This window comes from Cebidichthys violaceus, unplaced genomic scaffold (genome assembly GCF_023349555.1).
Source record: "Cebidichthys violaceus isolate CVI_PGR_0920_01 unplaced genomic scaffold, fCebVio1.0.p SCAF_111, whole genome shotgun sequence".
Taxonomy (NCBI): Eukaryota; Metazoa; Chordata; class Actinopteri; order Perciformes; family Stichaeidae; genus Cebidichthys; species Cebidichthys violaceus.
Genome location: NW_027176276.1, coordinates 300,678 through 328,401, shown reverse-complemented (window position 1 = coordinate 328,401; position 27,724 = coordinate 300,678). Strand labels below are relative to the sequence as shown.

The window sequence follows — 27,724 nt, the reverse complement described above, 5'->3', positions numbered from 1 at the left end:
CAGCTAACTGGCCTTGGTCGGACTGTTGGACAGGACGTGTTTGAACTCGGCTTTGTGAAACCTTACTATCGATAGTGTATTTCAGTTTGTAATTGTTTTTTAGCTTCTGTCAATTATGAAATACTTTTTTATTGTAAACCGGATCCAACAGATTATTTGGCACGACTCCGTTGCTCAAAGAAACAACAGAGTGTGAAGTCCGCAGCCTCCTGCGAGGAGAAGCTCCTACCACCACAAAATTTGGCGTCCCTGGGTGGGCGTCTCTCAGTGAACCTCAGGACACGGACTGGACGAGGCGTTGACCGGCGATACCTTCGGGGCCCCACGGACAAAGAGGTAGGCAGAACCTTTTTAATAAAAATCTGTATAGTTAGATAGAAAGACTTAGCAAAGGTATCGGAGGTCGGCGCTTCTGAAGGCCGGACAAGAGGAGAAGCTGCAGGAGGCCGGTAAAGTGTATTAACTTGAAATGTAAAGTGAAGAGACTGTATTGCATGCGGAAACACATTTGCAAACTGATTACAAATTTGAGCGTGATTTTTTAATGTAAATTCCAACCAGGCTAAGAGAGCTGGTCGAGGAATTCCGTCTAGACAAAGGGCTGTGACGAGAGAGACAAACCGGGATGTCTGTCAGAGAATGATCGCCGAGGCAAGAGTAAAGCCATAAGGGGCTAAGAGCACCGATTGAATTAAACGATTTACAGTGAATTGCGAATGAGATGCGTGAAGCCAGCGACGGCTACTTCATTGCCTCATCTTGGCGTTCTGTGTTTAACAATACGGTGGCTTATCTACGGGTGGGAATGAATTTGTAATAGAGGGAATATTGGCCGAGGCTAGCGAAGCAAAGCTAAGTACGGTAATTAGCCGTAACTCTACCCGCAAGGGGGGAGGGAATCGATCCTCGGGGCGTGGTTCGCTGGTTTTGACTTGAGTCTAAGGAGACTAAATTCCAGGGTGGTGAAAGGGGAAAAGTACTGGGGAAGTTGTATTTAGTTTTGAGTGTGTGTATCTTTTGATTAATGCCACTGTGTTGTTGATAAAATGGTGTGTTGTTGATAAAATGGTGTGTTGTATTCTCTGATTAACGTCGCTGTGTTGTTGACGTTACGTGGTAAGAGAGAGTATTGTGGTAGAAATAAGGCTACTGTGTAGCTTAGATAATATTGAGTAGATTAAACTGTGATTGAGGTGAGACGTGAATGAATGGTTACCTGGAGGAAGGCAACCTCTTTTTTTTTTTCTTTTTCCATTACATTTTTCCAAATGTAATGGTAAAAATATGCATAAACAACTATGTGTCCTTGCTGTGAACCCGAAACTGGAAATAGCAACTGTAGCTTATTAATTTCACCTTATCTGAAGTCAAGAAAGTTGAAACTATGCAATAATGAGGAGCCTGTCCTCCTCTTTCCTGAAAGGTATTGAAACTGTGGGGACTCAGCAAAATACGACAGATAAGCCCTTGTGGGTGTGACTCCCTTGAGAGATAATAACTGTATAAAGAGTATTGAATATTGTTTTTCGTTGAAGGCTTTCTCAACAGACTGCTGTGATACGTGCTCTGTTGAATTATTCTCCCATTTGCAAATTATTAAACAGACAAAGACAACTTTGAATCTATAGAACAATTTATTATTTTGATTTGTGAACAAAACTCTTCTCCCGATTTATCATTAGAAATTTTCCTCAACAGCTTGGTGTCAGAAGTGGGATCGTTTGAAGCTCCGTCGGGACCCTGAGGACGTCCGGTAACTGGCCACTTCAGGATCCACCAAAAGCGATTCTGCCCCATACCTCGACATATTACAGAGAGAGGAGACCGGCGACCAAAAGAGGACTTGACTTCACAACAATCCAGACAAAGAAATAATTTCTTCATATCGGGTAAGAAGTTGAAATTCCAAATTTAAAAATGTAATTCTTAGAAGAAGGAGTACGTCTAACAAACGTAACTCCAGAATTACGTAATATAATACAAACTGAGAGATTTAAACCTTGGTGTTTAATACTATTCTTCTATGATAATTTGTCTTTTTATACTTTTATGGGTTTTATTTGATTAAGGTTATTACAAATTAATAGAACATATTTCTGTTTATGACGCCATTATGAATCTTTTTAAAGGAAGACCGGAATGAGAAATACAGTATAACGATTGTACTCGGATCAAATTTATTTTCGAGATTGTGTTTTTCATGCCTTTGACCTGAAAAGGAATGAGGTTACGAAATAACGGTTGAACTTTAAATACAAAACATTTAAAAGAAAACTGATCCACCATTCTCTTCCTCTTCTATGTATCTGAGTCTAACAGGTGCTGGCGGCCCTCTCCTCAACACATGCCCGCCACACGCACCACCACCACCATACCTACCTAACAACCAGTGGTGACCGCACAGCCTCTGTGCTGCCTTCCTCTTCACCCATGGAAGGGTGGCCACCCACCCCTCCCTCTCTTCCTGGAACCAAGGGGGACCACAAAGAGACCCACCCACCGGAAACAATGTTTGTTTCCACTGTGGCCAACAAGGACACTGGTCCAGAGACTGTCCACAAAGGGGCCCACAGAGGGCCATTGGGGACGTGATCGAGCCAGAGACCGGACCGATGACCACACCCAGTCTTATTGACACGATGGGGATGATGCAGAAGGTGCATGTGAGGAGGAGACAGCCACCCGCCCTGTGAAACCTCGTGAAAAGGGAAGTAAAACACACACACACACTGCCACCTGCAATGAAGAAACGCTTTCTGCACTAACCGCACGAACATACACACCCACACAAGAGCAACAGACAGCACTCACTGACATCATCAGTCATTTAGAACAGCAACAGAATGACAAACACACTTATGCTAAATTCTCTGACTACTCATTTAAAGAAATGCCTCCAACCACAGTATTGGTAAACGGTAAAGAGCTATCTTTTCTTGTAGACTCAGGAGCTACTCATTCTGTGATTCAACAAAAGTTTTTTCAAATCGGAGTATGAGTGGTAGATATGTATATTCTCAAGGGGCATCGGGTTTAACTGTAACTGAGAAATGTACTGTTCCCATGACTAGTGTGCACACTGACCTTACCGACCCTGACCCAGACATTAAAGTGAAACATTCATTTTTGTTATCATCTTTCTGTCCAATAAATCTAATGGGGAGAGACCTCATGTGCTCTTTTGGCATCTGTTTGATCTCCACTCCCACAGGACTTAAAGTGGTAAGACAACAAACTATTACTCAGCTGACTGCCAACATGACTGATCCACTGTTTGTGTATCAATGGAAAATTCCTTTTGATCAAGCAAAACAAATGACAGACTTGGCTGACACTCGTGTGTCACCTGACCATGTGCCCTGACCACCTGCATGGCACAGCACATGTGTCAACAGGACCTGATGACGAATATGAAAAGGATTTTTGCTGCAATTTGAATGACCACATTGTATGTGCCACACTCTTTTGGTCTTCGTATAAATCCGCTATTTCTGTTTTGTTGTCTTAAATCCAGGATCACCTGTTCCAGGTGCCACACTCCTACCCACATATCTCGCTGTCCAAATCTGTGACAGATCAGTGGAGAGACTTGGGCCCTTTCGTTAAATCCTGTGAAGCATTGACTGACAGCAGACAACAAGTGACCCTCAGGTTATGCATTCACCGGATCTTAAAGCAGTAAATTCAGCGGTCCATGCACAGTTAAACGCTGCTCTAACTTGAATCCTGCATCTCTTCTCCCTATTCCAGGTGACGGAGAGGAGCATAACTGTTTGGCTGAGCTCCAAGCTCAATGCACTCCTCGCCCCGATCTTCTGGACACACCACTGCCTAACGCTGACCTTGTTTTGTATGTTGATGGTTCTGCCTCACGTGACCCTCAAACTGGAACTAATCTTGTTGGTTTTTCTATTGTTTCTGACTCAGCTGTTCTCTGTTGTGGACCTCTTCCATGTCACCTCTCAGCCCAAGCAGCAGAGCTCATCGCACTCACCGAGGCTTGCAAACTCGCTGAGGGTAAAACAGTCACCATTCACACTGACTCCAGATATGCTTTTGGGGTAGTTCACGATTTCAGTGCATTATGGAAACACAGACATTTTCTAAAATCAGATGGTAAACCTGTCTTACACCACACACTCATAGGTGACTTATTGGAATCAATTCTGTCACCTGGGGCAATCTCTGTCTGTAAATGTCATCAGTGTTTAATGTGTGAGCTGCACATTTACAAAGGAAATGCTCGGGCAGACACAGCTGCAGAAGCTGCTGCTCAGCTTCCTCTTGACACACCGCAGCCTAACCCTGTCATGGTTTCACCCCCCTTCTTCCCCCAGAGGAGAGCATATTTCTCCACAAAACTTGATCCTGTCGCTGCAGGCCTACCGCAGTGTCTCTGTGCAGTGGCTGCGGCTGAGAAAGCACTAGCCGCTTCCTGTGGTATTGTGGGTTATGCGCCGTTGACCCATTTAGTCCCTCATTCTGTGTCTTTGATCCTTCTCGAACAGAAGTCATCACATCTTTCTGCAGCGCGATATTTGCGTTATCACACACGTCTCTTGGACATGCCAAACGTAACTGTTAAACGCTGTACTAATCTTAACCCGGCATCATTACTTCCTATTCCTGGTGATGGTGAGGAGCATAACTGTTTATGCTCCAAGCTCAGTGCACTCCTCGACCTGACCTTCTGGACACTCCTCTGACCAACTGTGACCTGGTAATGTATGTTGATGGATCTGCCTCTCGCGATCCACAGACTGGTACTAATCTTGTTGGTTTTGCTGTTGTTTCTGACTCAGCTGTGTTCTGTTCTGGTCCTCTTCCATGTCACCTCTCAGCCCAGGCAGCCGAGCTCATCGCACTCACTGAGGCTTGTAAACTCGCTAAGGGTAAAACAGTCACCATTCACACTGACTCTCGCTATGCATTCGATGTAGTTCATGACTTTGGTGCTCTGTGGAAACACAGACAATTTTTGAAATCAGATGGCAAACCAGTTCTACATCACACACTCATTGCAGAACTGTTGGAATCTATTTTGCTACCAACTGAGATTGCAGTATGTAAATGTGCTGCACACACATCTAACACTGATGACGTTTCAAAAGGAAATGCTTGTGCAGATGCTGCTGCAAAAGCTGCTGCACAGATTCCTCTTCACATTTCTTATGATGACAAAACCCACTCATTATTTACAGTCCCTTCTTCTCTTTCAGCCATGCAGTCACTCTCCACACCGGATGAGAGGCGCCTTTGGGCCTCAGCTGGCTGCAAGTTCACTGATGGACTGTGGTCTGGACCTGATGGCAAACCTTGTTTGCCTAAACATTTCTTTTCTCACTATGTCAAATTAACACATGGGTTAGACCATTCCAACTAAAATATCAAGTGACAATGGTTCTCATTTTGTAAATCAGGCCATAACAGCATTAAGTGCATACGTGGGTATTGACTTAAAAACACACTGTGCATACCATCCAGCCAGTGGAGGCGCTGTAGAAAGAGAAAATGGAACACTCAAGACCAAGTTAGCGAAATGTTGCGCTGACACAGGTCTTCCTTGGACAAAAGCCCTGCCTCTAGTGTTGATGTACATGTGAATGAGACAACAAACACGCAGCAATCTGAGTCCTTTTGAGATTTTGTTTGGTGCTCCACCTCATGTAGGCACCGAGGCACCGAGAGCTCCTCTTCCATCCACCGCACTATGCGAACATGAAACGTTAACATATTGTGCACAACTCTCCTCTGCTTTATCTAACATAAGAAAACAGGAGTCTGCAGCCCTTCCACAACCAGCAACAGGACCGCTACACAAGCTGCAGCCTGGTGATTTCGTGGTGGTCAAGGACTTCAGGAGGAAAAGCTGGAAAGCCAAGCGCTGGCAGGGACCGTTCCAGATCCTACTCGTCACTCACACAGCAGTCAGGGTAGCTGAACGTGCTACTTGGGTGCACGCAACTCACTGCAAAAGGGTTCCACCTCCTGCTGAGACGACTATAACTCCTCCTGCTCCTGTCCATGCCAGTGCGAGGAAATAGGAGCCCTCTACCAGTGACACACTGCTCTGTGTCACCATCGAGGGATCTACGTGACGTGCGGTAACCAACGCGGGTGAAGCAAGTGACCTTTGAGAGAGCTACCCATTCGGCACCACACCCAAAAATACACATATAGTTGCATACACACATTTAGAACCAAAAGACAGTGTTTCTGATAGTTTTGTGGAAACTTCAGGGTGTCAACAGAAACAAAACTGATCACACAAACCAGTTGCTCGGGTGAATTCCATACAAACTGGTTGGCTGTTAGCACTCTCTCTCATCATGGAACGAAATCGACCATGGAATCTGTTCCGCCGCTCTGGTGGCGTTTGTGTAACATTATGTATAATACTTCTGATGTTATTGAAATGTATAAACAGACAAAGACAACTTTGAATCTATAGAAGACTTTATCATTTTGATTTGTGAACAAAACTCTTCTCCCGATTTATCGAAATTTTCCACACCACTGCTTCAGTGTGTAACCATAGCTATTTAAATACAAAAGACTAAAATAAACAATCGGGACATTGGTGAAAGGCCAAGTCCCGGTTTAGTGAAATAAAGAGTGTGTGGAGTTGGTGGACTACTGAAAGAAAGGTGACTGAGCCTTTTGTTCTATGAGAGTTCCAGGCACATGCTCGTGGTTAGTAAAGTCTTCTGTGTTAGCTACGAGATAGCTTGCAGCACATGTTCGCAGCTAGCTTGGCTTGTTTTGAGTGAGCTGCAGGCTCATGCTAGCGGTTGGCCTGGCCTTTTGTTGTGTGTTAGCTACTGGCTCATGCTAGTAGTTAGCTTAGCCTTTTGTTTTGGCTACGAGACACGTGTTGTGAGCACAGGGTCTTAAGAAAAATAGAACTACAAAATAGTTTGCTCTCTAGTGCCCCGGAATACTAATTGCATTAGGACTACAGAAAGTCTGCTATCTGGTGGGCTGAAGAAGTAGGCACAAAATAGTTCAATGGAAGTACGTCATCCAGTAAATTACAATAGAGTGAATTTTGGAGAGAACCTTGTAACTTTATTATTTTAATTCTATAAGCTTAAATTCAACACTTTAATTTAGTTGTTATAGTTAGTTTTAATTAGACGTTTTTAACTATCACTGATACATTTAATTGTACTTGTTAGATAATTAATTAAATTTTAATCCAACGGTTAAGATAATTGTAATTCAACATTTTAAATTCCATTGATAGTTTTGATTTCACTTTTTCAATTGTAAGGCTAGTTTTAATCCAACATTTTAATTTACGTTGTTAAACTTAAATTTAATACAGCATTTTAAATTTGATTTGAATTACCATAGATCATTGAAATTTTGATTCAGTATTTGGAATTTTTGGAATTTTGGATTTTTAATCTTGGATTTTGATTTTAATTTAAATTTTTGATTGAAAAAAATGATTTTTAATTTTAGTTCCAAAATTGTAATATTCACGATTGATTGATTTAAGTTGATTGCTTTATAAATTTCCATTGCATACATTTTCACACGGTCAGAATTACGATTAGAGAAGAGCTTCGTAGGATAGTGAGAAGTGTGAAGTTTTAAAAAACAGATTAGAAACACTCCCAGGCTGCATGATGGTCTAACTAAACACTCAGGAAATGCTGGGGACAACCAGAGAAAGGATGGAGGACCAAACGGAGCCCAAAGAAAGGAAAAAGGAACGGGAGAAAATGAAGAAATATCTGGAAAGATGGCAAAAGAACGGGTAGTTTCCAGAAGTGGTGGAACCTACTGCTGATCAGAGGTCACAGGTTACTGCTGATCACAGGCTGATCACAGGTGTGGAAAGAGGCTGCAAGGGCAAGAAACGATGCCACTGTTGATTATGAAGGAGCCAGTTTCACGAGCAGGTACGACAAGAAAAGAGCCCTCGACAAAGCAAAATCAGGGGAGGAGAATTGGACATGGAAACAGATGACGAAGGGGAAACTAGGAGAAGGACGGAGCCTCAATCCACAGACCTAACCACGTTCATGTTGGAAATGATGTGAGAAGACGTGAAAATATTGGCTCAAGAAAGAGAAAACATAGAAAAGTGCCTAGGGATCCAACATAGGTTTGAACCAGTTTATCATCCAGTATTTCAGGGAATAGCGGAGAGAGCCAATCAAACTTTAAAAAGAAAAATTGCTAAAATCTGCCACAGCACAATGGCCTGACGCCCTACCATTAGCACTGATGTCCATGAGCAACACAGAACACAATAACACTCATTTGACACTACATGAGATACTCACAGGCAGGCCAATGTCTGGCCCACCAAGGTCCAGCAGTCATGGTCCTAGCTTAGATCTGTTAACCCTAGAAATTGAGGAATATACTAGGGCGCTAACTAAAATGAGTCGAGTTTTGTTTTCACAGGTGACGAACGCAGAGGCAGCCGCTGAAAGGGGAAAGCTGGTCCCTATTGTATTACCAGGTAGCTGGGTGTGGATAAAAGTCCATAAGCATAAGTGGAGTGAACCAAAGTGGACCGGTCCGTGGGAGGTAATATTGGCAACCTTGCATGCGGTAAAGGTAAAAGGTAAACCTGGAGCTAATTGGCACCACCTCACTCACTGCGCAGAAGCTAAGGCACCAAGCTGAACCCGAGCAGAGACTTGATTAAACATCGCCCGAGCAAATCTTGAAACTGTAAATACACCAAAAGAGGGGTTAGACGGTACCAAAAACGATGCCTCCCCCACAGACTAAAAAATTGCATCCATTCAGACATCCTAAATTCAGTGGGCTATGGAAGTCAGTAATTATTCTTTTCTTGATTTAAATAGTAGTAGTAGTTCCAATATTAGTATGGGAAGTTAAATATAATCAGGATCTACAAAATTAATGCAACCAGACTAAGACTAAAAACTTAACTCCCGTAACTAATTGTTCCAATTTATTTATTTATTTGTTTATTTATTTATTTATTTTGCAGGGACAATGCACACCAATCAACAGTGAAACTGTAGGTGAGCCAGAGAGGCTAGTTTTCATCTGCTGTCCCCGGCCAGATGTTCGAAGGCTGCCTCAAAATTACAAAATTTCAAATAAAATGGAATTCAAATTCATAGATAGACAGTAATGTATAGTCAAAACTAATACACATATAAGCAAAAAAAAAAGTGTACGACACTAGAGCAGAGCAGAACAAACCCACCTACAGTACAAGCACATATATAACACTGAGACACATAACACACGTCAAACATGGAAGATAGCAACACTGAACAAGACAAATGCACATATAGGTAAAACAAGCAGGCAGGACAGACAGTACATCTCGAGTGACAGTTTTAACGCATAGTCCTGTTTTTTCATTAAACTCCAGATGTCACTAATTAGCCATGCAAGTGTGTTCTTTTGATTTTGTTTAATTTTGGCTTTTTTAAGGAAACTGTTAATTGTGGTCTGTATTGTGGATAAGAAGATGTTGCTGTCATCCTCCACACTTGTACCTGTTAAACAGTTGCAATCAATCAATTCCTTGTATAGCATCCTCAAATGAATTTTGGTCACCTTTCGGTATTCTTAATTGATAAGCTTTTCTGGTAGAAGAGATATTAAAACGTTTCTTTGTTAGTTTTCTTGTTAAAAGTATTAAATTATGGTCAGACATACCAGTTACCATATTGTATGTTTTGATAATTCTTTCTGGTTTATTACTAAAAATCAAATCAGTCTGGGACTGAGAAGAGTGAGTTATCCTTGTGGGTTCGTTCACCAACTGGGTCATATTAAAACTATCAATTGTACGTTTTAGGGATTTTCTTCCAGACTTATCCTCCCAATTTACATTAAAATCACCCATTAATATAACCTCTTTGTCAAAGTCACATTCCTTTAACATGGAATTAAGCTGATCATAAAATTCACATTTTGACGATGGTGGTCTGTAGAGACAGATAAGAGTAAAAGACATTTGAGATGATATTGACACTTTCAGACCAATACATTCCAATTTGACATCACTTGACTACTCAATCTGGCTGCAGTTAAGGTGTTCTTTAACGTAAAACATTACTCCTCCTCCTTTACCACTAGATCTATCTCTTCTAAATATATTGTATCCACGTACATTCAAAGCAACAGAGGGCGAGTTTATATGTAGCCACGTTTCTGAGAGACATAGAAAGTCCAGGTTTGAATCCACAACAAGATGTTTTATTTGATCCATTTTAGGCACGAGACTTTGAATATTCAAATGCCCCCCAAACAGTCCTTTAGGTCTTGTGTGCGTATCCCAGATCACCCGGGCATGATTGACCGTTTTGAAAAGTTTATGTTTTTATACGTAATCTTCTGATAGCTGGATTCAGGCCGCTTTGTTTCACTTTCGTTGTTACAGCGTAATGTTCAGAGTTTTCAATTTGTTGTGAGCAGGTATCCATATCAGTGTGTGAGTTAGTCAGTGGACTGAAATGAGTGACAATTGAGTTTGTATTATCGATGGGTAAAGTGTCTCTTCCGTCGCAGTATGTGTGGATGGTGTAGGTCTCAGGACTCACCCACTTGTTGGTGTTGATCCGGACGCCAGACCGGGTGGTAGCTGGCATGCTGCTGCTGGGACCTGGGTGTAGCCTTGTGGTAGATGGCACGCTGGGGCCTGGGCCTGACCCTATGGTAGCTGGCATGCTGATGTTGGGGCCTTGGTGTAGCCTGGTGGCCGCTGGCATGCCACTGCTAGGGCCTGGGCCTAGCCTAGTTGTAGCTGGCGTGCTACTGCTAGGGCCTGGGCCTAGCCTGGTGGTGCAATTCCATTGAAATGTTCTTTCTGCCAGAAAATGGAATAAGCAGTCAAATATCCGTGTCCAAAGAAATTCAATCTCGGTGAGTTATTCAAAAGTGCAGAATGTCCAGGAGTAAGTGATTGATTTCCAGCCAAACAAAGGCCTTGAGCAGGTGGAACAAGCAAAAACCACAAGCTGAATAACAGTGTCCAAACAGCTCCATTTTCTCTGTATCTTTTATCTGATTCTTCTGATTTGATTCAAGTATTTCTATGAGTTGAAGCATTTTCGTTGAAAAGCATCGGCTAAAACTGATAGAATCTGGAGTAAAATGTTAAATAAGAGGATTGGTGAGGAGCCCAACACACCACACCTGTCCTCGGCGGCCATCTTGTTTAGCAAAGCTTTCAGGACGGACATGCAGATTTTGACATACATTGAGATGCTTAAGAGCAGGAGACAAACTGAACTTTTGGCTCATCCTCTGCAGACTGCGCTGCAGTGTGTATGACGGTGAAGCCTTCTCTGGCCAGAGAATGAATACTTTAAAGACAAACTTCTTTCCTCAATGTTTCTTGTTTCAGTATTCAGTGTTTATTGGACTCACTCAGTACTATAGTTTTTCTTCCACGACAAACCCCAAACCAGATCTTAAAAACCGACTAACAATGATTAGAGCTTTAGTGCTCAAAGAAACAACAGAGTGTGAGGTCCGCGGCCTCCTGCGAGGAGAGGCTCCTACCACCACAACACCCACACACTTCTACATTAACTCAGCTGATTTCCTGTAAATGAAGAGGGGCGGAGCTACAGTGACCATATGATACAGGTACATGAGAACAGGGATGGAACCCTGAAGTATTCAGTCACAAAGTTCAGACTCCATTTTGAGTCCCGGAGCAGAAGCAGAGAAGCTGAAGGCTGAGGCAGGGTGAGTGTTAATCCAACATGTGATTGTTTTACTGTCAAAGTGTGTGAGTCACTTCTCTCCCTGTGGACTGTAGAGGACACACATGTTAGAATGAATCAACACTTTGATTCTTCTGTGAACACAAAGTCAGGATCGACTGAAGAAAACACTTTAAACCTGCTGGAAACTGTGATTCAACTGTGATACTGTGTGTGTGTGTGTGTGTGTGTGTGTGTGTGTGTGTGTGTGTGTGTGTGTGTGTGTTAGTTACTGTTTAACTCTCAGACTGACTTCAGATCAGAAGATGAGTGGTTGTGAGGAGGAAGAGGAGGACAGAGCAGAGTCTCTAGTCCCCGGCTGTCAGTCTATGAACAGTGATCGGTCCAGACATGATCCTCCAGACTTCAGTAAAGAACCTGGACCCTCAGACTCAAAGTAAGACTCTGTTTTTACTGTGAGCATGAACACACTCACATGTTTCTGACCAAACTCTGAAGTCATGTTCAGACTGTGAAGAATGTTTTTCAAACGTGTAAATCATGTCTGACTCCTGTTCAGACCTACCAGCTGCTTCTTGAATCAGTTAACATCATAACTGAGCAACATGTCGTGAAAAAGCATCATCTTCATTCTGTGTGTTGATGTTTGACTTTGTTCTTTAAATAACTACTTGTGTCAAATATGGAGAAGAAAGATGAAGCTCAAAGGTTCACTTACTGCAGAGTCAGAGCTTTCAGTGTAAAGCTTTAAATCTTCAGTAAGTGGACCTTTGAGTTTAGACTCTCTCCTCCATATATTGATCCTGAAGGTCCAGAACAAACATCCATGAGCAGTTCTGCTGGAAAAGTTCTCTGATGACTAAAACAAGACAGGAAATGGTCGACTGAACATTTGGACCTCTTCTGTTTCCATCAAGTTTGAATTGATCCTTCATTTGATAGTTGACAGTAGAACGTGACAGAAAACAGACATGAAGAAGGAAAGTGTGTGGACTTGAACCTGAGACTCCACTGTTACATGCTGTGTGTTAGACTGTTGGTCCACCACAACATGGAGACCTCTTCTGACCTCAGTTCAAACAGAACCAACTCAAGCTGAGCTGATCAGAGACTCTGTGACACAGTGAAGGACAAGATCAGCTCTCTTTAATGGAGGACTTTTACTGTGAAGGAGCTGCAGGAAGTGTTGAGTTAGTATTAATAAACAAACTACAGACAGATCACTAAATGTTTCATCAGCTGATCAGAGTTTATGAAAGCAGGAGAGTTGAAATAAAAGAACATTTTCAAACAGAACAGTAACTCTTTAACTGTTCTCTGTGAACATCTGAGCTTCTACTCACTTTAGTCCACATCTGGATCTGTTTCATCAACAACCAACAAATCACTTTAAATATATTGAAATGTCTCCACAGAGAAAAGAAGAAGAGGAGTCATGTTCCTGAGTTCCTTCTGAGGCTGATGACCAGATCCAGAACCAGAGCTGGACTGCAGACAGCCAGTGAGACCAAAAGTGTACAAAGTAAGACTGTCCATTTCTCTGCTGATGTCTTCATGTCTGGAAACAAGACGTGTTGTTTTAATACAGAGACACTTGTTTCACTGCAATGATGGAAACACACCAAGGAAAAAGGTCTCATTGATTCATGATGAACCTGCACAAACACATTTTAATAAAGTTTTTAGTGTTTCTATATTCTCAGGGACTTCAACAATAATGAGCTCAAGTTGAAGGAGCTGTATTTAACATTCAGATTATATATTAATAATTATATATGAATGAATATCTCATCAAGAACTATCATCTCTGTAAAGATATAGAGGAGTAAAGTCTACCTGAGCAGAGAATGAAGTCTCTCTCTGTGTGTTGTTGTCAGAGCTTCTCTCTGTTCACAGAGCAGGCCGCTCACGTGCATGTGAGCGTGCACGTGAGTGTGCATGTTGGTCCATGTGAGTGTGAGCGTGCACGTGAGCGTGCATGTTGGTGCATGTCAACGGCGTGCATGTGGGCGTGCATGTGAGCGTGCACGTGAGTGCGAGTGCATCTGAGCGTGAATGTGAGTTCATGTGAGCGTGCATTTGTGAGTGTGCACGTGAGCGTGCACGTGAGCGTGCCCCACTGCTTAGCTCACGTCCTTTACTCTCCACACGTTGTTGTTTAAAGGCTCCTTGAACTCCTTTTTGTCTGTTCATCAAGAAGTTGCTCTGAGACATGAAGCCAATGGATGGCAGTGGTAGTTAATGTTTGATATGAATAGTTTATAACTATATTTATTTAAAAACACTCTTCTGGTTCAGTTTATGAAACCAATAATTAATGACAATTACATATGTTTTATTTTTCAGTAGGAAAAATGAATTAATATTGTCTTCAACTTTATTCTTTTAATTTGATCTCAATCATCGAGTTGAACATGATAATTCAATCCCACCACGTTCTCATAACTGTTTTGTGGATTAACAGAACAATAGTTAGTAGTTTGAATGATTTCTTGTGTGTGAACACAAAGTGAGGAGGCCCCCAAAGAAAGTCTTTCTAGAGCCCCTGTTGTCTAGAGCCCAGTCTGGGTTAGCTCACAGCTGATAACGTGTCATCAAAGCGTAGCGTTACCCCTCGGGTAAACACTGTCAGCACTGCTGCTGTTGTTTGAACTGTTAGCACCGTTAGCTGCTATCCGCCGGCTCAGCCGTCGCCATGTTGAGAGCTGTGTGGAGTCAACAGAAACCCTCTGAGTTCCCTATTTAGCACCTTTACCTCATGAAACAGGTGAGACTGACACAGGTGGAACAAATCCAGGTGGGACAGACGATCACAAAGACAGGAAGTAAAACCAGACATGATGCATGAGAAAAGGGATCTTTCAAAATAAAACAGGAAACCGAGCATGTAAAATCCCAGAACCATGACAGAGACGGTCTCCTCCCTCAAACCAGAACCACGTCTGTAGCTACACTGACTGGAAGCTCTCTGTGTTCACATCTCACTACTTTAGTAGCTTCTAACTGAATCTAACTGAAAGTTACTTTAACTCATGAGTCCTCGTTTGTACCTTCAGATATCAGCCTGATTTTATTGTTTACTGATTGTTTTACATTACATTACATTACATCACAGTCATTTAGCAGACGCTTTTATCCAAAGCGACTTACAATAAGTGTATTCAACATTGGTAATCAAAAGAACTACTAGTCACCAGAAGTCATAAGTACATTTCCTTTTCCAAACAAGCATCTAAGAGCATGAAGCAGAGCATAACTCAGAGCCAAAGTACAGTGCAGAAACAAGAAAAACAGTTAGTGCTATAAGTAATACGAATACAATAAGTGCAACAAGCTAGTATGAATACAATAAGTGCTGAATGGAAGGCTCAGGGTAGCACTTCCTGAAGAGGTGGGTCTTAAGCCTGATGAAAGATGGGCAGGAACTCCGCTGTCCTGACGTCAGTGGGAAGTTCATTCCACCACTGTGGGGCCAGGACAGAAAACAGCCGTGACCGGGTCGATCGGCCGCCAGGACCTCTGAGCGACGGGGCAACCAATCGGCCCGAGGCAGCAGAGCGAAGTGGTCGGGCGGGGGTGTAAGGCTTGACCGTGGCCTGGAGATTGGAAGGAGCTGTTCCTTTCACTGCCCTGTATTCTAGCACCAGAGTCTTAAACTGGATGCAAGCTTTTACAGGTAGCCAGTGTAGAGAACGGAGAAAGGAAGTTGTGTGGGAGAACTTGGGGCGATTGAACACCAGGCGAGCTGCGGCTTTCTGGACAAGCTCCAGAGGTCTGATGGCCGACGCCGGGGCTCCAGCGAGTAGAGAGTTGCAGTAGTCCAGGCGGGAGATGACAAGAGCCTGGATGAGAACCTGCGCCGTCTCGTCAGTCAGGAAGGGACGAATCCTCCTGATGTTGTAGAGCAGGAATCTGCAGGAGCGTGTAACGGATGAGATGTTTGCCGAGAATGACAGTTGGTCATCCAGGGTCACACCCAGGTTCCTCGCAGTCCGAGTTGGCGTCACCACGGTATCATCAATGGTGATGGACAGGTCCCGGTGCGGGCAACCCTTCCCCGGGAGGAACAGTAGCTCAGTTTTGTCTAGGTTGAGCTTGAGGTGGTGTGTCGTCATCCACTTCGAGATGTCAGCCAAACACGCAGCGATGCGCGTCTCCACTTGGGTGTCACCAGGGGGAAATGACAAGACCAGCTGGGTGTCATCGGCATAACAATGGTAGGAGAAGTCATGCGAGCGAATAACAGAACCCAGAGATGTTGTGTAGAGCAAGAAGAGAAAGGGGCCCAGGACTGAACCTTGCGGAACCCCCGTAGTCAGCATGCGCGGTTCCGACACGGCCCCCCTCCAGGTCACCTGGTAGGATCGACCCATCAGGTAAGATGCAAACAGGGAGAGTGCAGAGCCTGAGACGCCCATCCCCTCGAGGGTAGAGAGGAGGATTTGATGGTTCACAGTGTCAAACGCCGCAGACAAGTCCAGGAGAATCAGGACAGAGGAGAGAGAGTTAGCTCTCGCGGCGTGAAGCGACTCTGTCACCGCAAGGAGGGCCGTCTCTGTCGAGTGACCCACTTTGAACCCGGACTGGTGGGGGCTGTTTTGGTGGAGATAGGAAGACAGTTGGTTAAAGACAGCACGTTCAAGTGTTTTGGATAGAAAGGGTAGAAGAGAAACCGGTCTGAAGTTCTTGACATCAGAAGGGTCAAGTGATGGTTTCTTCAGAAGGGGGGTGACTCTGGCGGTCTTGAAGGCCGTGGGAAAGCATCCTGAAACAAGAGATGTGTTGATGAGGTGGGTGAGGAAAGGAAGGAGTTCAGTCGCAATAGACTGAAGAAGAGGGGAATGGATCGGGTCAAGGGAGCAAGTGGTGGGGCGGTTAGATGTAACAAGGTTGAGGACCTCATTAGGGGAGAGAGGAGCCAGAAAGGGTAAGATGGGGTGTGGAGATGGGAGGGAGAGCTGTGGGGGCAGGATTGGACAGGGAGAGAGGGGCTGAGAGAAGGAGGATCTGATATCGTTTACCTTCTTGTCAAAGAAGTTGGCGAAATCATCAGGGAGAAGGGAGGAAGTAGGAGGAGGGGGTGGGGTTTGGAGGAGTGAAGTGAAAGTTTCAAAGAGTTTTTTAGGATTGGAAGCAGAGGTTAGGATTTTAGAGCGGAAGAACGCAGCTTTAGCAGTAGATAGAGAGGAGGAAAAAGTGGAAAGAAGAGCTTGGAAGTGAAGAAGGTCCTCCGGGAGTTTGCCTTTCCTCCATTTACGCTCAGCCTCTCTTAGGCTCCGTCTATCAGTACGCACTGAGTCCGACAGCCACGGGGCAGGTGGAGTTGGGCGTGCAGGCCTGGAGGTGAAGGGACAGAGTTTGTTCAAAGAAGAAGTAAGGGTGGAGAGGAGAAGATCAGTAGCAGTATCAGGGGATAGGAGAGAGAAGGATTCAGGGTCAGGGAAAGCAGAGGTGACAGAAGAGGAAAGATCAGCAGGGGATTCATTTCAAAGCTGAGTTCACTTCCTGCTGATGAACAATACATGTAAGAATCACTTTGAAGTTCTTTCTGACTTCAGGAACTGATGATGACTTTCTAACCTTTACTTCTTTATATGTTCTCTCTGGTTTCTCTGTTTCAGCAGATAGTGGTCTGCAGGAGGTTTTAGATGAACATAAGATCAGTCTGAAGAAGAGATGTGAATGTGTGACTGAAGGAAGTGGAACCCTCCTCAACAGGATCTACACTGAGCTCTACATCACAGAGGGACAGAGTGAAGAGGTTAATACCCAACATGAGGTGAGGCAGCTTGAGTCAGCTTACAAGAAGATGATCTTCCATGACACTCTGATCAAGTGCCACGATATCTTTAAAGCCTCAGCTGACCAACGCATCAGAGTCGTTCTGACAAACGGCGTCGCCGGCATTGGAAAAACCTTCTCGGTGCAGAAGTTCACTCTGAACTGGGCTGAGGGTTTGGAGAACCAAGATGTCAGTCTGGTGGTTCTGCTTTCGTTCAGGGAGCTGAACTTGATCAAAGATGAGCAGTACAGTCTTCTCGAGCTGATCCATGTTTTCCATCCAACATTACAGAAGGTCCCAGCAGAGAAGCTCTCTGTCTGTAAAGTTGTGTTCATCTTTGATGGTCTGGATGAAACCAGACTTTCATTGGATTTCATCAACAATGAGGTTGTGTCTGATGTCACACAGAAGGCGTCGGTCAACGTGTTGCTGACGAACCTCATCGAGGGGAATCTGCTTCCCTCGGCTCTCGTCTGGATAACTTCCAGACCTGCAGCAGCCAATCAAATCCCTCCTTCACGTGTTGACAGGGTAACAGAAGTACAAGGCTTCGCCGACCCCCAGAAGGACGAGTGCTTCAGGTGGAGATTCAGTGATGAAGAGCTGTCCAGCAGAATCATCTCACACATCAAGACATCCAGGAGCCTCGACATCATGTGTCTGATCCCAGTCTTCTGCTGGATCACTGCTACAGTTCTGCACCACATGTGGACTACAGACCAGAGAGGAGAGCTGCCCAAGACCCTGACTGACATGTACTCACACTTCCTGCTGGTCCAGACAAAGAGGAAGAAGCAGAAGTACCATGAGGGACATGAGACGAGTCATCAGAAGCTAACAAAGGCTGACAGGGAAGTTCTTCTGAAGCTGGGGAGGCTGGCGTTTGAACATCTGGAGAAAGGAAACATCATGTTTTACCAAGAAGACCTGGAGCAGTGTGGTCTTGATGTCACGGAGGCCTCGGTGTTCTCAGGAGTTTGTACAGAGATCTTCAAAAGAGAGAGTGTGATCTTCCAGAAAACAGTCTACTGCTTTGTTCATCTGAGTGTTCAAGAGTTTCTGGCTGCAGTCTACATGTTCCACTGTTTCACAAACAGGAACCCAGTGGTACTGTTGGACTTCATGGGAGAAGACTGCAAGTATTCATCTCTGGAGTACTTCCTGAAGAGAGCCATGGAGAAATCCCTTGAAAGTAAAAATGGCCACCTGGACCTGTTTGTCCGCTTCCTTCATGGCCTCTCTCTGGAGTCCAACCAGAGACTCTTAGGAGGCCTGCTGGGTCAGACAGACAACAGTCCAGAAACCATCCAGAGAGTCATCAACAACCTGAAGGAGACGAACAGTTATCACATCTCTCCTGACAGAAGCATCAACATCTTCCACTGTCTGATGGAGATGAACGACCTCTCAGTACATCAGGAGATCCAAGAGTTCCTGAAGCCAGAGAACAGATCAGAGAAGAGACTCTCAGATATCCACTGCTCAGCTCTGGCCTACATGCTGCAGATGTCAGAGGAGGTTCTGGATGAGTTGGACCTGAAGAAGTACAACACATCAGAGGAGGGACGACGGAGACTGATTCCAGCTGTGAGGAACTGCAGAAAGGCTCGGTAAGTCCAGATGTGATTAACTTTATGAATCAGTGTAGATCAGTAGTTTAGTTCTTCAAATATACAAACTATAAAATTCATATTATTCTTAAAATAGTGTTCCAGATGTTTAATACAAAAAATAATTCAGTTATATTTCATCACAGAGTGAAATCATGTTTCTGTTTCAGTTGTTGTGTTTTCACTGTGAAGTTAATGAACACAGTTATTCTATTTATTTCTAATGATTGTTATATTTCATATTGATGGAGGCGACATGCAAACCTGCTGAAACAGATGAAGCACTTTAGAGGTTGTGTTTGAGGTTTTATCACAACATGTTGCAGTATTTTACAGTCATCACTTCATGTACTTTAGGTATTAATACATGTCTGACATCATCACACTTACAGGTAACACCTGATTATTTTAACACTATGCTCAAGAGTTTAAATAGCATCTGGATCAGGCCACACCCCCTTCTTAAAAAAGCACCAGAAAACAAACAAACCAAGTTGAATTCAGGGTTCTACCTTTTATATTGTTTCAATACATTTCTATCAATTGGCTTTTCATTTGTTTTAAAGGAACAGTGTGTAACAGTTAGAAGGATTAATTGTCAGAAATGGAATATAATCTGTAAAACTATGTTTTAATCAGTGTATAGAGATCTGAAACTAAGAATGTTAATGTTTCATTGAGCTTATAAAAGTCCATCTCTATCTCTGTAGAGAGGGTCCTCTTCCACAGAGTCCTCAATGTTTCTACAGCAGAACACACTCTGGCTCTGGAGACGTTCACATTTCTATGTTATCTGAAGGTAGAGATGCGTTCTGAAACTCGCTGCTGAATTATTAAAGATTGTAGTGTTGATAAACCCTGACGTTACTGCTGCTTCAATTAGTGCTTTTTATTATTTGATGTCATTTATTATCACACTGCAGAGCTGAGCTCCTCCTACTACACACACACACATACATACATAGACACACACACACACACACACACACACACACACACACACACACAGAGACACATACATACACACACATAGATACACACACATACATACACATACACATCGACACACACACACACACACACACAGACACACAAGCACACACACACATAGACACAAACACACACACATACACACACGCACACATGAAGTGCGAGCAGAGAGGCCGCTGTGACACTTAACTTGACAGTGACTACAGTAACAAACTACACTTATTACTGTTCATGCAATAAAGTATTTGCGAGTAAAAAGCCAAAACTTTATCAATTCATCTGTGAACATGTAAATGAAAGTGAACCCTAATTCAGTCATCCATCACCGCTGTTTACACAAACACAGCATGAACGATCAGACAAAAGATCTTTTTAGCAAACTTCTCTGAGACAATGAGGGCAGAGGACAGAGGAATGGAGGAAAGAGGGAGGAGGACGACAGAGGAAATGAGGACAGAGGACGGGAGGACAGAAGAGAAACAATATTTCGATACATATTAAAGATAAATTCTAATCCTGTTCTAAATATAATTGTTTTGAAAATTCTTTACATGTTTTAAAAATCAATTATTTTGTCATGTAGAAAAGCAGAGTATTGATAAGAGTATCCCGTAGTAGTACTACCATCCTACAGATACCTATCCCTACCTGTAGGCCACCGTAGTTCTTTACACACTTAGAAAGGGGAGGGGCTGAGCTGAGGGGGAACTTCACCACTCAATGTCACTAAATCTTACACACTGAGTATGAATATATCTATATATATATATTTATATATATATGTATATATATATATATATATATATATATATATATATATATATATATATATATATACATATATATATATATATCTACACACGTGTCTCTAAATCTAGAGACAAAAGAACCAAAGAGCAAAAAAAGATTCTTTGTTGTCTCTCCTATTTATACATTTTACTTGGAGCATCTTTTACGTCCTGGTCCATATATGGTAGACAACTAAACATTGCCTTCATTGATGAAGCTGTTTACGTAGCCTGATTATTCATGACAGACTTGTTTAAGTTAACATTTAATTCTTGGCCCCCCTGAAGGTTCCTGTCTGGTCTTCCTGAGTGGAACATCAGTCAGGATGTCTCTTTAACAGTTTCCATTGTTGCTTCATCTGTTTTTTATTCTGACTCTGATCAGGAGTACATTAAACCAAGATTATCTGATTTACTCATCTTTACTATTCAGTGAGTACAGAAGCACATACGATTACATTTTGATAAATGAAAGAAAATGTCTTAAAGGTTATCATCAATAAACCACAGAACGCTTCATGACTGAGCTTTAGGACCTCACTTCCTGCTCTCGCTCTACTGGAGGTAGAGGTGTGAGATAGTATCAGAGTTCAGCTGCAGTACACAGCACTACCACAGTTTCACTGTGTTTCTATGTATGCGTTTCATCTTTCATTTGATAAGTCAATTCATTCATTCATTCTTTGAGGAAATGGATAGAGAGGAAGGTTTGGATGAGGTGTGTCTCACACATTTTAGGTGGATCCCTCAACAACAGATGAAGATTCTGCAGGAATGAAAGTTATTGTTTCATGTGAAACACAGTGAGATAAGATCAGCTGAACCACTGATGTGAAGAGACAATGTTCATCAAAACAGGAAGCAGGAAGTAAATGTTAAGTGTCCTCCTTAATAATAATATTTATAATATTTGTGTCATGACAGATTTTATGACTGTGATCTCACAGCGACTCACTGTGCAGTTGTGACCTCAGCTCTGAAGTCCAACCCCTCCCATCTGAGAGAGCTGGACCTGAGTCAGAACTACTACCTGGAGGATTTAGGAGTATATCTGCTGTCTGCTGGACTGGAGAGTCCACACTGTCGACTGGAGATTCTGAGGTCAGTTCACCGACTGTAAGGTTTCTGAAAACAAAAGCTGAGTAATTGTTGGAGTAACAGAAATTAAAGAAGTGAAGTGATTGACAGGAGAGTTTTTATCTTGCACAGACTCTCATTGTGGTCCATCAGTCAGTGAAGGTGATGTCAGTTCTGATGAGGCTGTAGAGTGTGTGAGGGAGATGAAGGAGGAGGATGAAGATCTGATGACAGCAGATACAAACTCTGTGTAAACAGAGAGAGAGAGAGAGACTTGAATGTAAAGATCAATAAAGGTGAAGTTCTGACTTCATGATATTAGATTAGATAATCCTTTATTAATCCCACATCGGGGAAATTAGCAGGATTCCAGCAGCAGAGTGGATCGTACAAACAAACAAACAAGAGACATAAGTAGAAAAACAAGATCAAAACATGCCTAATAAATAAGTAATCACACAATAAATATGTTTCTTTTTAAACGTTAAGAACAACAAAAACTACAATATGATATAATCAGACTGAATGGTTGTTAGTGTTGCACAGTGGATTGCACAGATGATCTATATTGCACACGAGTGAATACATGAATGAGTTGTCAGGTTTGGGTATGTGTGGTCTACTGGGGTCAGTGTTGCTTGTGCAGTCTGACAGCAGCAGGAAGGAAGGACCTGCGGTATCTCTCCTTCACACAGCGCGGTGAAGCAGCCGCTCAGTGAAGGAGCTGCACTGTGCTGTTAGAGAGTCCTGTATGGGGAGATGTTGTCCATCAGGGATCACAAGCTGATAACACACAACTTTATTCATCCACAAGGAAACTCTTTCACTCTTTCGTGCCACAGTTTCAACAATAAAAAGTGTCTCTCAAGAGACGAGAGGCTTTTTTTCCCCTGTTGATGGAGCTCTGATTAAATATCACAGCACACATGTTCATTATTACATCATGGGAACCTGTCTGGTGTAGAATACTGCAAAATACATCAGTTTATCAACTTCATACTACAGTGTGTACTGTGTACATGTACTGTGTGACATCAATAGGTGTATGAATGTTGTGGTGACATTTGGATGATGTCTGTAGAAGGCTGACATGATGATGATCCACAATAACACAATGACAAAGAGAAAAGCTCATTGATGAGGACACAGTCATGTTGAGCTACACATTTAAAACATCAACACATCTGAATGGATTATAAATGGATTCTTATCTTCATCTTTTATTCTTTATTCAGGCTGAGTGACTGCAGTTTGACAGAGTTCAGCTGTTCTTCTCTGGCCTCAGCTCTGAAGTCCAACCCCTACCATCTGAGAGAACTGGATCTGAGAGGAAACTACCTGGAGGATTCAGATGTGAAGCTGCTGTCTGATCTTGTGGAGAGTCCTCACTGTAGACTGAAGACTCTGAGGTCAGTAGAGGGTTGGACTCAGTCTATGCTGGTTCCAGCAATGTTGAACTAAACACAGATCCAGTATTTCCTATAAACCTCCAACCTTCTCAGTGAAGCTGTGAGAGGAGAACGCTGACAGGCTTCAGGATTGAACAGAAAGTCAGCCAATCAGATGAGCCACAAGCTTGTTGTGATCATGTGTTTGAGTTGATATGAAGTCGACTGTTGTTGTTGTTGTGTTCAAGTCTGCAGGAAATAACGCTGTTCATCAGCTGACAGCATCTCAACATGTGTAGAGACAGTGGTCCTCATTCATCAGTCTGATCTGATCTGTTCTCTCTCATTGGAATATTTCAAAGAGATGAGACGTTCAAATGTCACTGAGACTGTGGTTTTTATCAGCTTTGAACCATCATTACAGTGAGCAGTGAACACCTCTCTGTTTCTGCAGTCGTGATGCGTTCAGGACCCTCAGCTCTTTATCTCCACTGTGTACTTGAGTGAAATGTGCAGAGTGAACAGACTTGATGTCCAAAGTGTGTGCAGGTGTGTGAGCTTGGAGCTCAGTGTGTTCACTCCAATCCGTTAAGATGAGAGCTGGAAGGACTGAAGTCCTGCTGCTCTTTCTACTGGATGTGCTGCATCACTGACTGACAGCTGATGAAGGGAGTCTCTGCAAACACTCATTCATCTCTTCTTCTTCTTCTCTCCTCAGATGGGAGTGGACTCATTAAGAGTGAGTCCACCATCATCTCTGTGTTCCTCTGGATCTGATCAGAGGATCTGGACTCCTCACTCCACCTGGACCTGGATTTAGTTTAGTCCTGTGGTTCCTTCATGTGTTGTGACCCTAAAGTTTCTCTGCAGATGAGTTGTGTTCATGACAACATAACAGTAGATGAACACATGTAAATGGATGTTTCTGCTTTGCTTTCTGTTGCAGCTCCTCCCTGTGGAATGATGGAGTTCTGCACTTCATTTACTCCTATTTTTCAATAACAGTGGGATTTGATCTCACATGTATGAAGTTACCTTATTACCACCAGTACCAGCCTCTTCTCATGTTATAACAGACACAGATTAGCTTGTAACAAACAGGAAGAGAAGATAAAACCTGAACCTGAACTCAATCAAGGCTTCACTTTAGTTTCTCAACTGACAAACAGATTGTGTTCAGCAGCTTAATATTTACACTTTATGTTCATGAATCATGTCAACAGGAGAATAATAAAGCTGACTATCTGTTGTTCTTTAGTTTATTACAGTTTCATGTCGTTATCACCAACGTTCATGTTCTGACTTCACATGATGGAACTGGATTAGAGATGAAACCCTGATTTAATAAGACTCGGTTTAGTTTTAATGTCAGTTCTAACAGGGTGAGAAATGATTCACTAACATGCCATCAAACTATTAAATGATCAAGTTCTTTATAATCAAGGTTTTTATATCTTCATGTGTTTTATGTTCAAAGTTTTTTTTCCTTCTGGAACAATAAAGTTGATGTAAAATGAGCCTCAAATAGAGCCGTGATTTCTACATGCAGTTACATCCTCAGTTTTTCTGTCTGTTAATAAAACTTCTCACTTTGTTTAATTCACTTTGAAAATCAATTCATGAGAATTAAAACCACCTCGACTGATGTTTAGAGCTCAGTCCAGATGAGTGAATTATTAACAGCTAACACTAAACTGAGTTTAAACTAAAGATTTAAGGAATGTTAAAGATTCATCGAGTTTGACAACAGAACGCTCAGCAAGAATTAGTTTTAATGGAGCTTGAGGGTTCATTAAGGTCATTTGTTTATAAGATATCTTTTATTTTAATGTTTTAATTCCGTCTTCATATCATGTTTCATGCTCTGTTGTAATTACAGTTACAACAAGAACTGTCTGACAGGAAGTAGCATGTGAAGCTGGGGCTGTGAGGGTGCGCAAATAAGAGATTATTTCCAGACTTTGCTTATTTACACAATCGTTATGTGCAGGTGGTGAAGATTTGTCTGATGAGGAGACTGGAGTGTGTGTGACATGACAACAATAATATAACATTGTCAGAGATAAACAAAACAATAATAACAAAAAATAATAAAAAATAAATACAAATTAAGAAAAAAACGATCTACTAAAAGACCAGAATAAAAATGAAGATAACTCCACCTGTACAATAACTACTATTAAATATAATTGTCTATGATATAGATGAATAATATATAGCAACAAACAAACAGAACTACTATAAATAATAATATATTTAAAATATAATTGTATATGTATGTGCGTATGCATGCATGCATGTACATGTGGGTGTTCACATATGCATGTATGTGGATTTCAATTGGTTGTTAGGCAAAAAAATGTATATATAATAATAATAATAATAATACATTTTTAGGTTTTGCAGCATTGGCACTGGAACGTTAACAAAGGTAACTCAGCTGTGAATTCCCTAAATACAGACAGCTTATTAAATGCTCAACCATAGGGGAGAACATTTTAGACCTCTGTTACACCACAATAAGTAAGGCCTATCACGCCGTCCTTCGCGCTGCCCTGGGACACTTTGATCACATCTTGGTCCATCTAATTCCATCATGCAACAGGGTGAGTTATATCATCAACAAACCCTGGTTCACAGCTTAACTCTCAGCAAGTGACTCTCCTTCTGTCTGGAGAGGTCTCAGACAGATCATAAACTACAAGACTAAAGCACCCCACTCCATAAATTACTTTTGCCTGGCAAACTACCTGAACAAGTTCTACTGTCGCTTTGAAAGACAATGGGAAAGTCCTGACCCCATCCACCAGCTCCAGACCACCAGGTCCACCTCGCCCAGCTCAGCAGGGGCCCATGCTTCACGACCACCAATCCCTGCAAAGCAGCCAGTCCAGACTCTTCTCTCTCCCCCAAACCTTAAGCATTGTTCTGATCAGCAGTCTCCAGTGTTCACACTCATTTCTAACACCTGGAGACATGCCATGTACCAGCCGAATTAAAGGCCTTCACCATCACTTTGTGGGTGTTCTTCTATACTGTGAAATGGCGGGTGTCTATTAGCCTTACAAGGCATTAACGCCAAAATACTGTTAAGGAGTGTGAATAACTCTGCTGCATAAAATAAAAAAATAAAAAATTCTCAGGCCGCCTACAGGTGGGAGATCAACCATCTGGTGACCTGGACCTCAAGTGAGAGCTATACACCAGCTACATCACAAAGAAGGCTGAGCAGAGGATGCACTTCCTGAGGAAGCTGAAGAAGGTCACCTTGCCAAAGACAATGACGGTGCACTTCTACACTGCCGTCATTGAGTGCATCCTCACCTCCTCCATCACCTTCTGGTACGCTGCAGCCACTGCCAAGGACAAGTTCAGACTGAAGCGTATCATTTGCTCTGCCGAGAGAGTGATTGGCTGCAATCTGCCGTTCCTCCACGACTTATTTGCCTCCAGGACCCTGAGGCGAGCCAGAAAGATTGTAGCCAACACCTCTCACCCTGGACACAAACTCTTTGAGTCCTTTCTCTCTGTAAGGAAAAAACACCACAAAAAACGTTTCTTTCCATCTGCAGTTTCGCTCATTAACAAAGCCCAGGACCCCCACTGACTAAAATGAATACACCTTTGTTAATTCTTCTTTGTGTTTAAGTTTGCCTTATTTTGGATTTGAATTATAGAAATGCGTCCGCAAACAGCACATAAACAAAAGCCAAATGTGTGTTTTACAATAATATATTCATACAATATTACTATTGTAGAAAAGCTACTAGACGTTATCTTGCTTGTTTCATTTTATTGTGTACAGCACACAGGCTACTCTCTCTGCCAATCCCAGGTACCCTCACTTGTGTCACCCCCATAGGTAGCTAGAATGAGTGACAGGTTTAACAGCTTCATGGGTCATGAAACCTTCACTGACCTCCTGAACTCAGTAAATTCAACAACCATTACACTTATCTTGACAACTTCTTCCTGCAAACACAACAACACTGATAACATAACAGGTCAGTCTGTTACAGTATGTTATTACATTATATGTATACTAAGTGTTGGTGTTGTTAAATTAAACCTATAGGGGAAGATATTCAACATTCTAAAAGGCTCCAAACTAATCAATACACAGAATATAAAAGCCTAAAAAAGTACATCACATTATCAAATAAAATCAACATTATCAGCAGATATACAAACTAAAGCATCCAAGTCAAATGTATCATTCAATTATCATCTCCTGTACAGAAAAAGACAATAACAGTAAAAAGTATACTGAAAGGCCCATTTCAAATAACATATTTACGGTAGGCCTGTATCATTAGATTTTAATTATTGATGCTGAAAAGGTGTCCAGCATAGCTGCGTAACCTATACCCCCTCGCAGTGTGGGTGAGTTACTGGAAGACGGCTTGTT

At 42.4% G+C, this 27,724-nt stretch overlaps 1 protein-coding gene across 1 annotated transcript; it reads left to right on the top strand.

Moving 5' to 3' along the window:
* The first annotated feature begins 7,471 nt into the window (after positions 1-7,471).
* LOC137868459 (NLR family CARD domain-containing protein 3-like) lies at positions 7,472-24,834 on the top strand. Its single transcript, XM_068705248.1, has 6 exons — positions 7,472-12,117; positions 13,097-13,203; positions 17,303-19,073; positions 21,776-21,952; positions 23,164-23,337; positions 24,035-24,834. The coding sequence occupies exons 1-6, from the start codon at positions 11,987-11,989 to the stop codon at positions 24,051-24,053; spliced, it is 2,379 nt and encodes a 792-aa protein (XP_068561349.1). The 5' UTR covers positions 7,472-11,986; the 3' UTR covers positions 24,054-24,834.
* Positions 24,835-27,724: the final 2,890 nt, after the last annotated feature.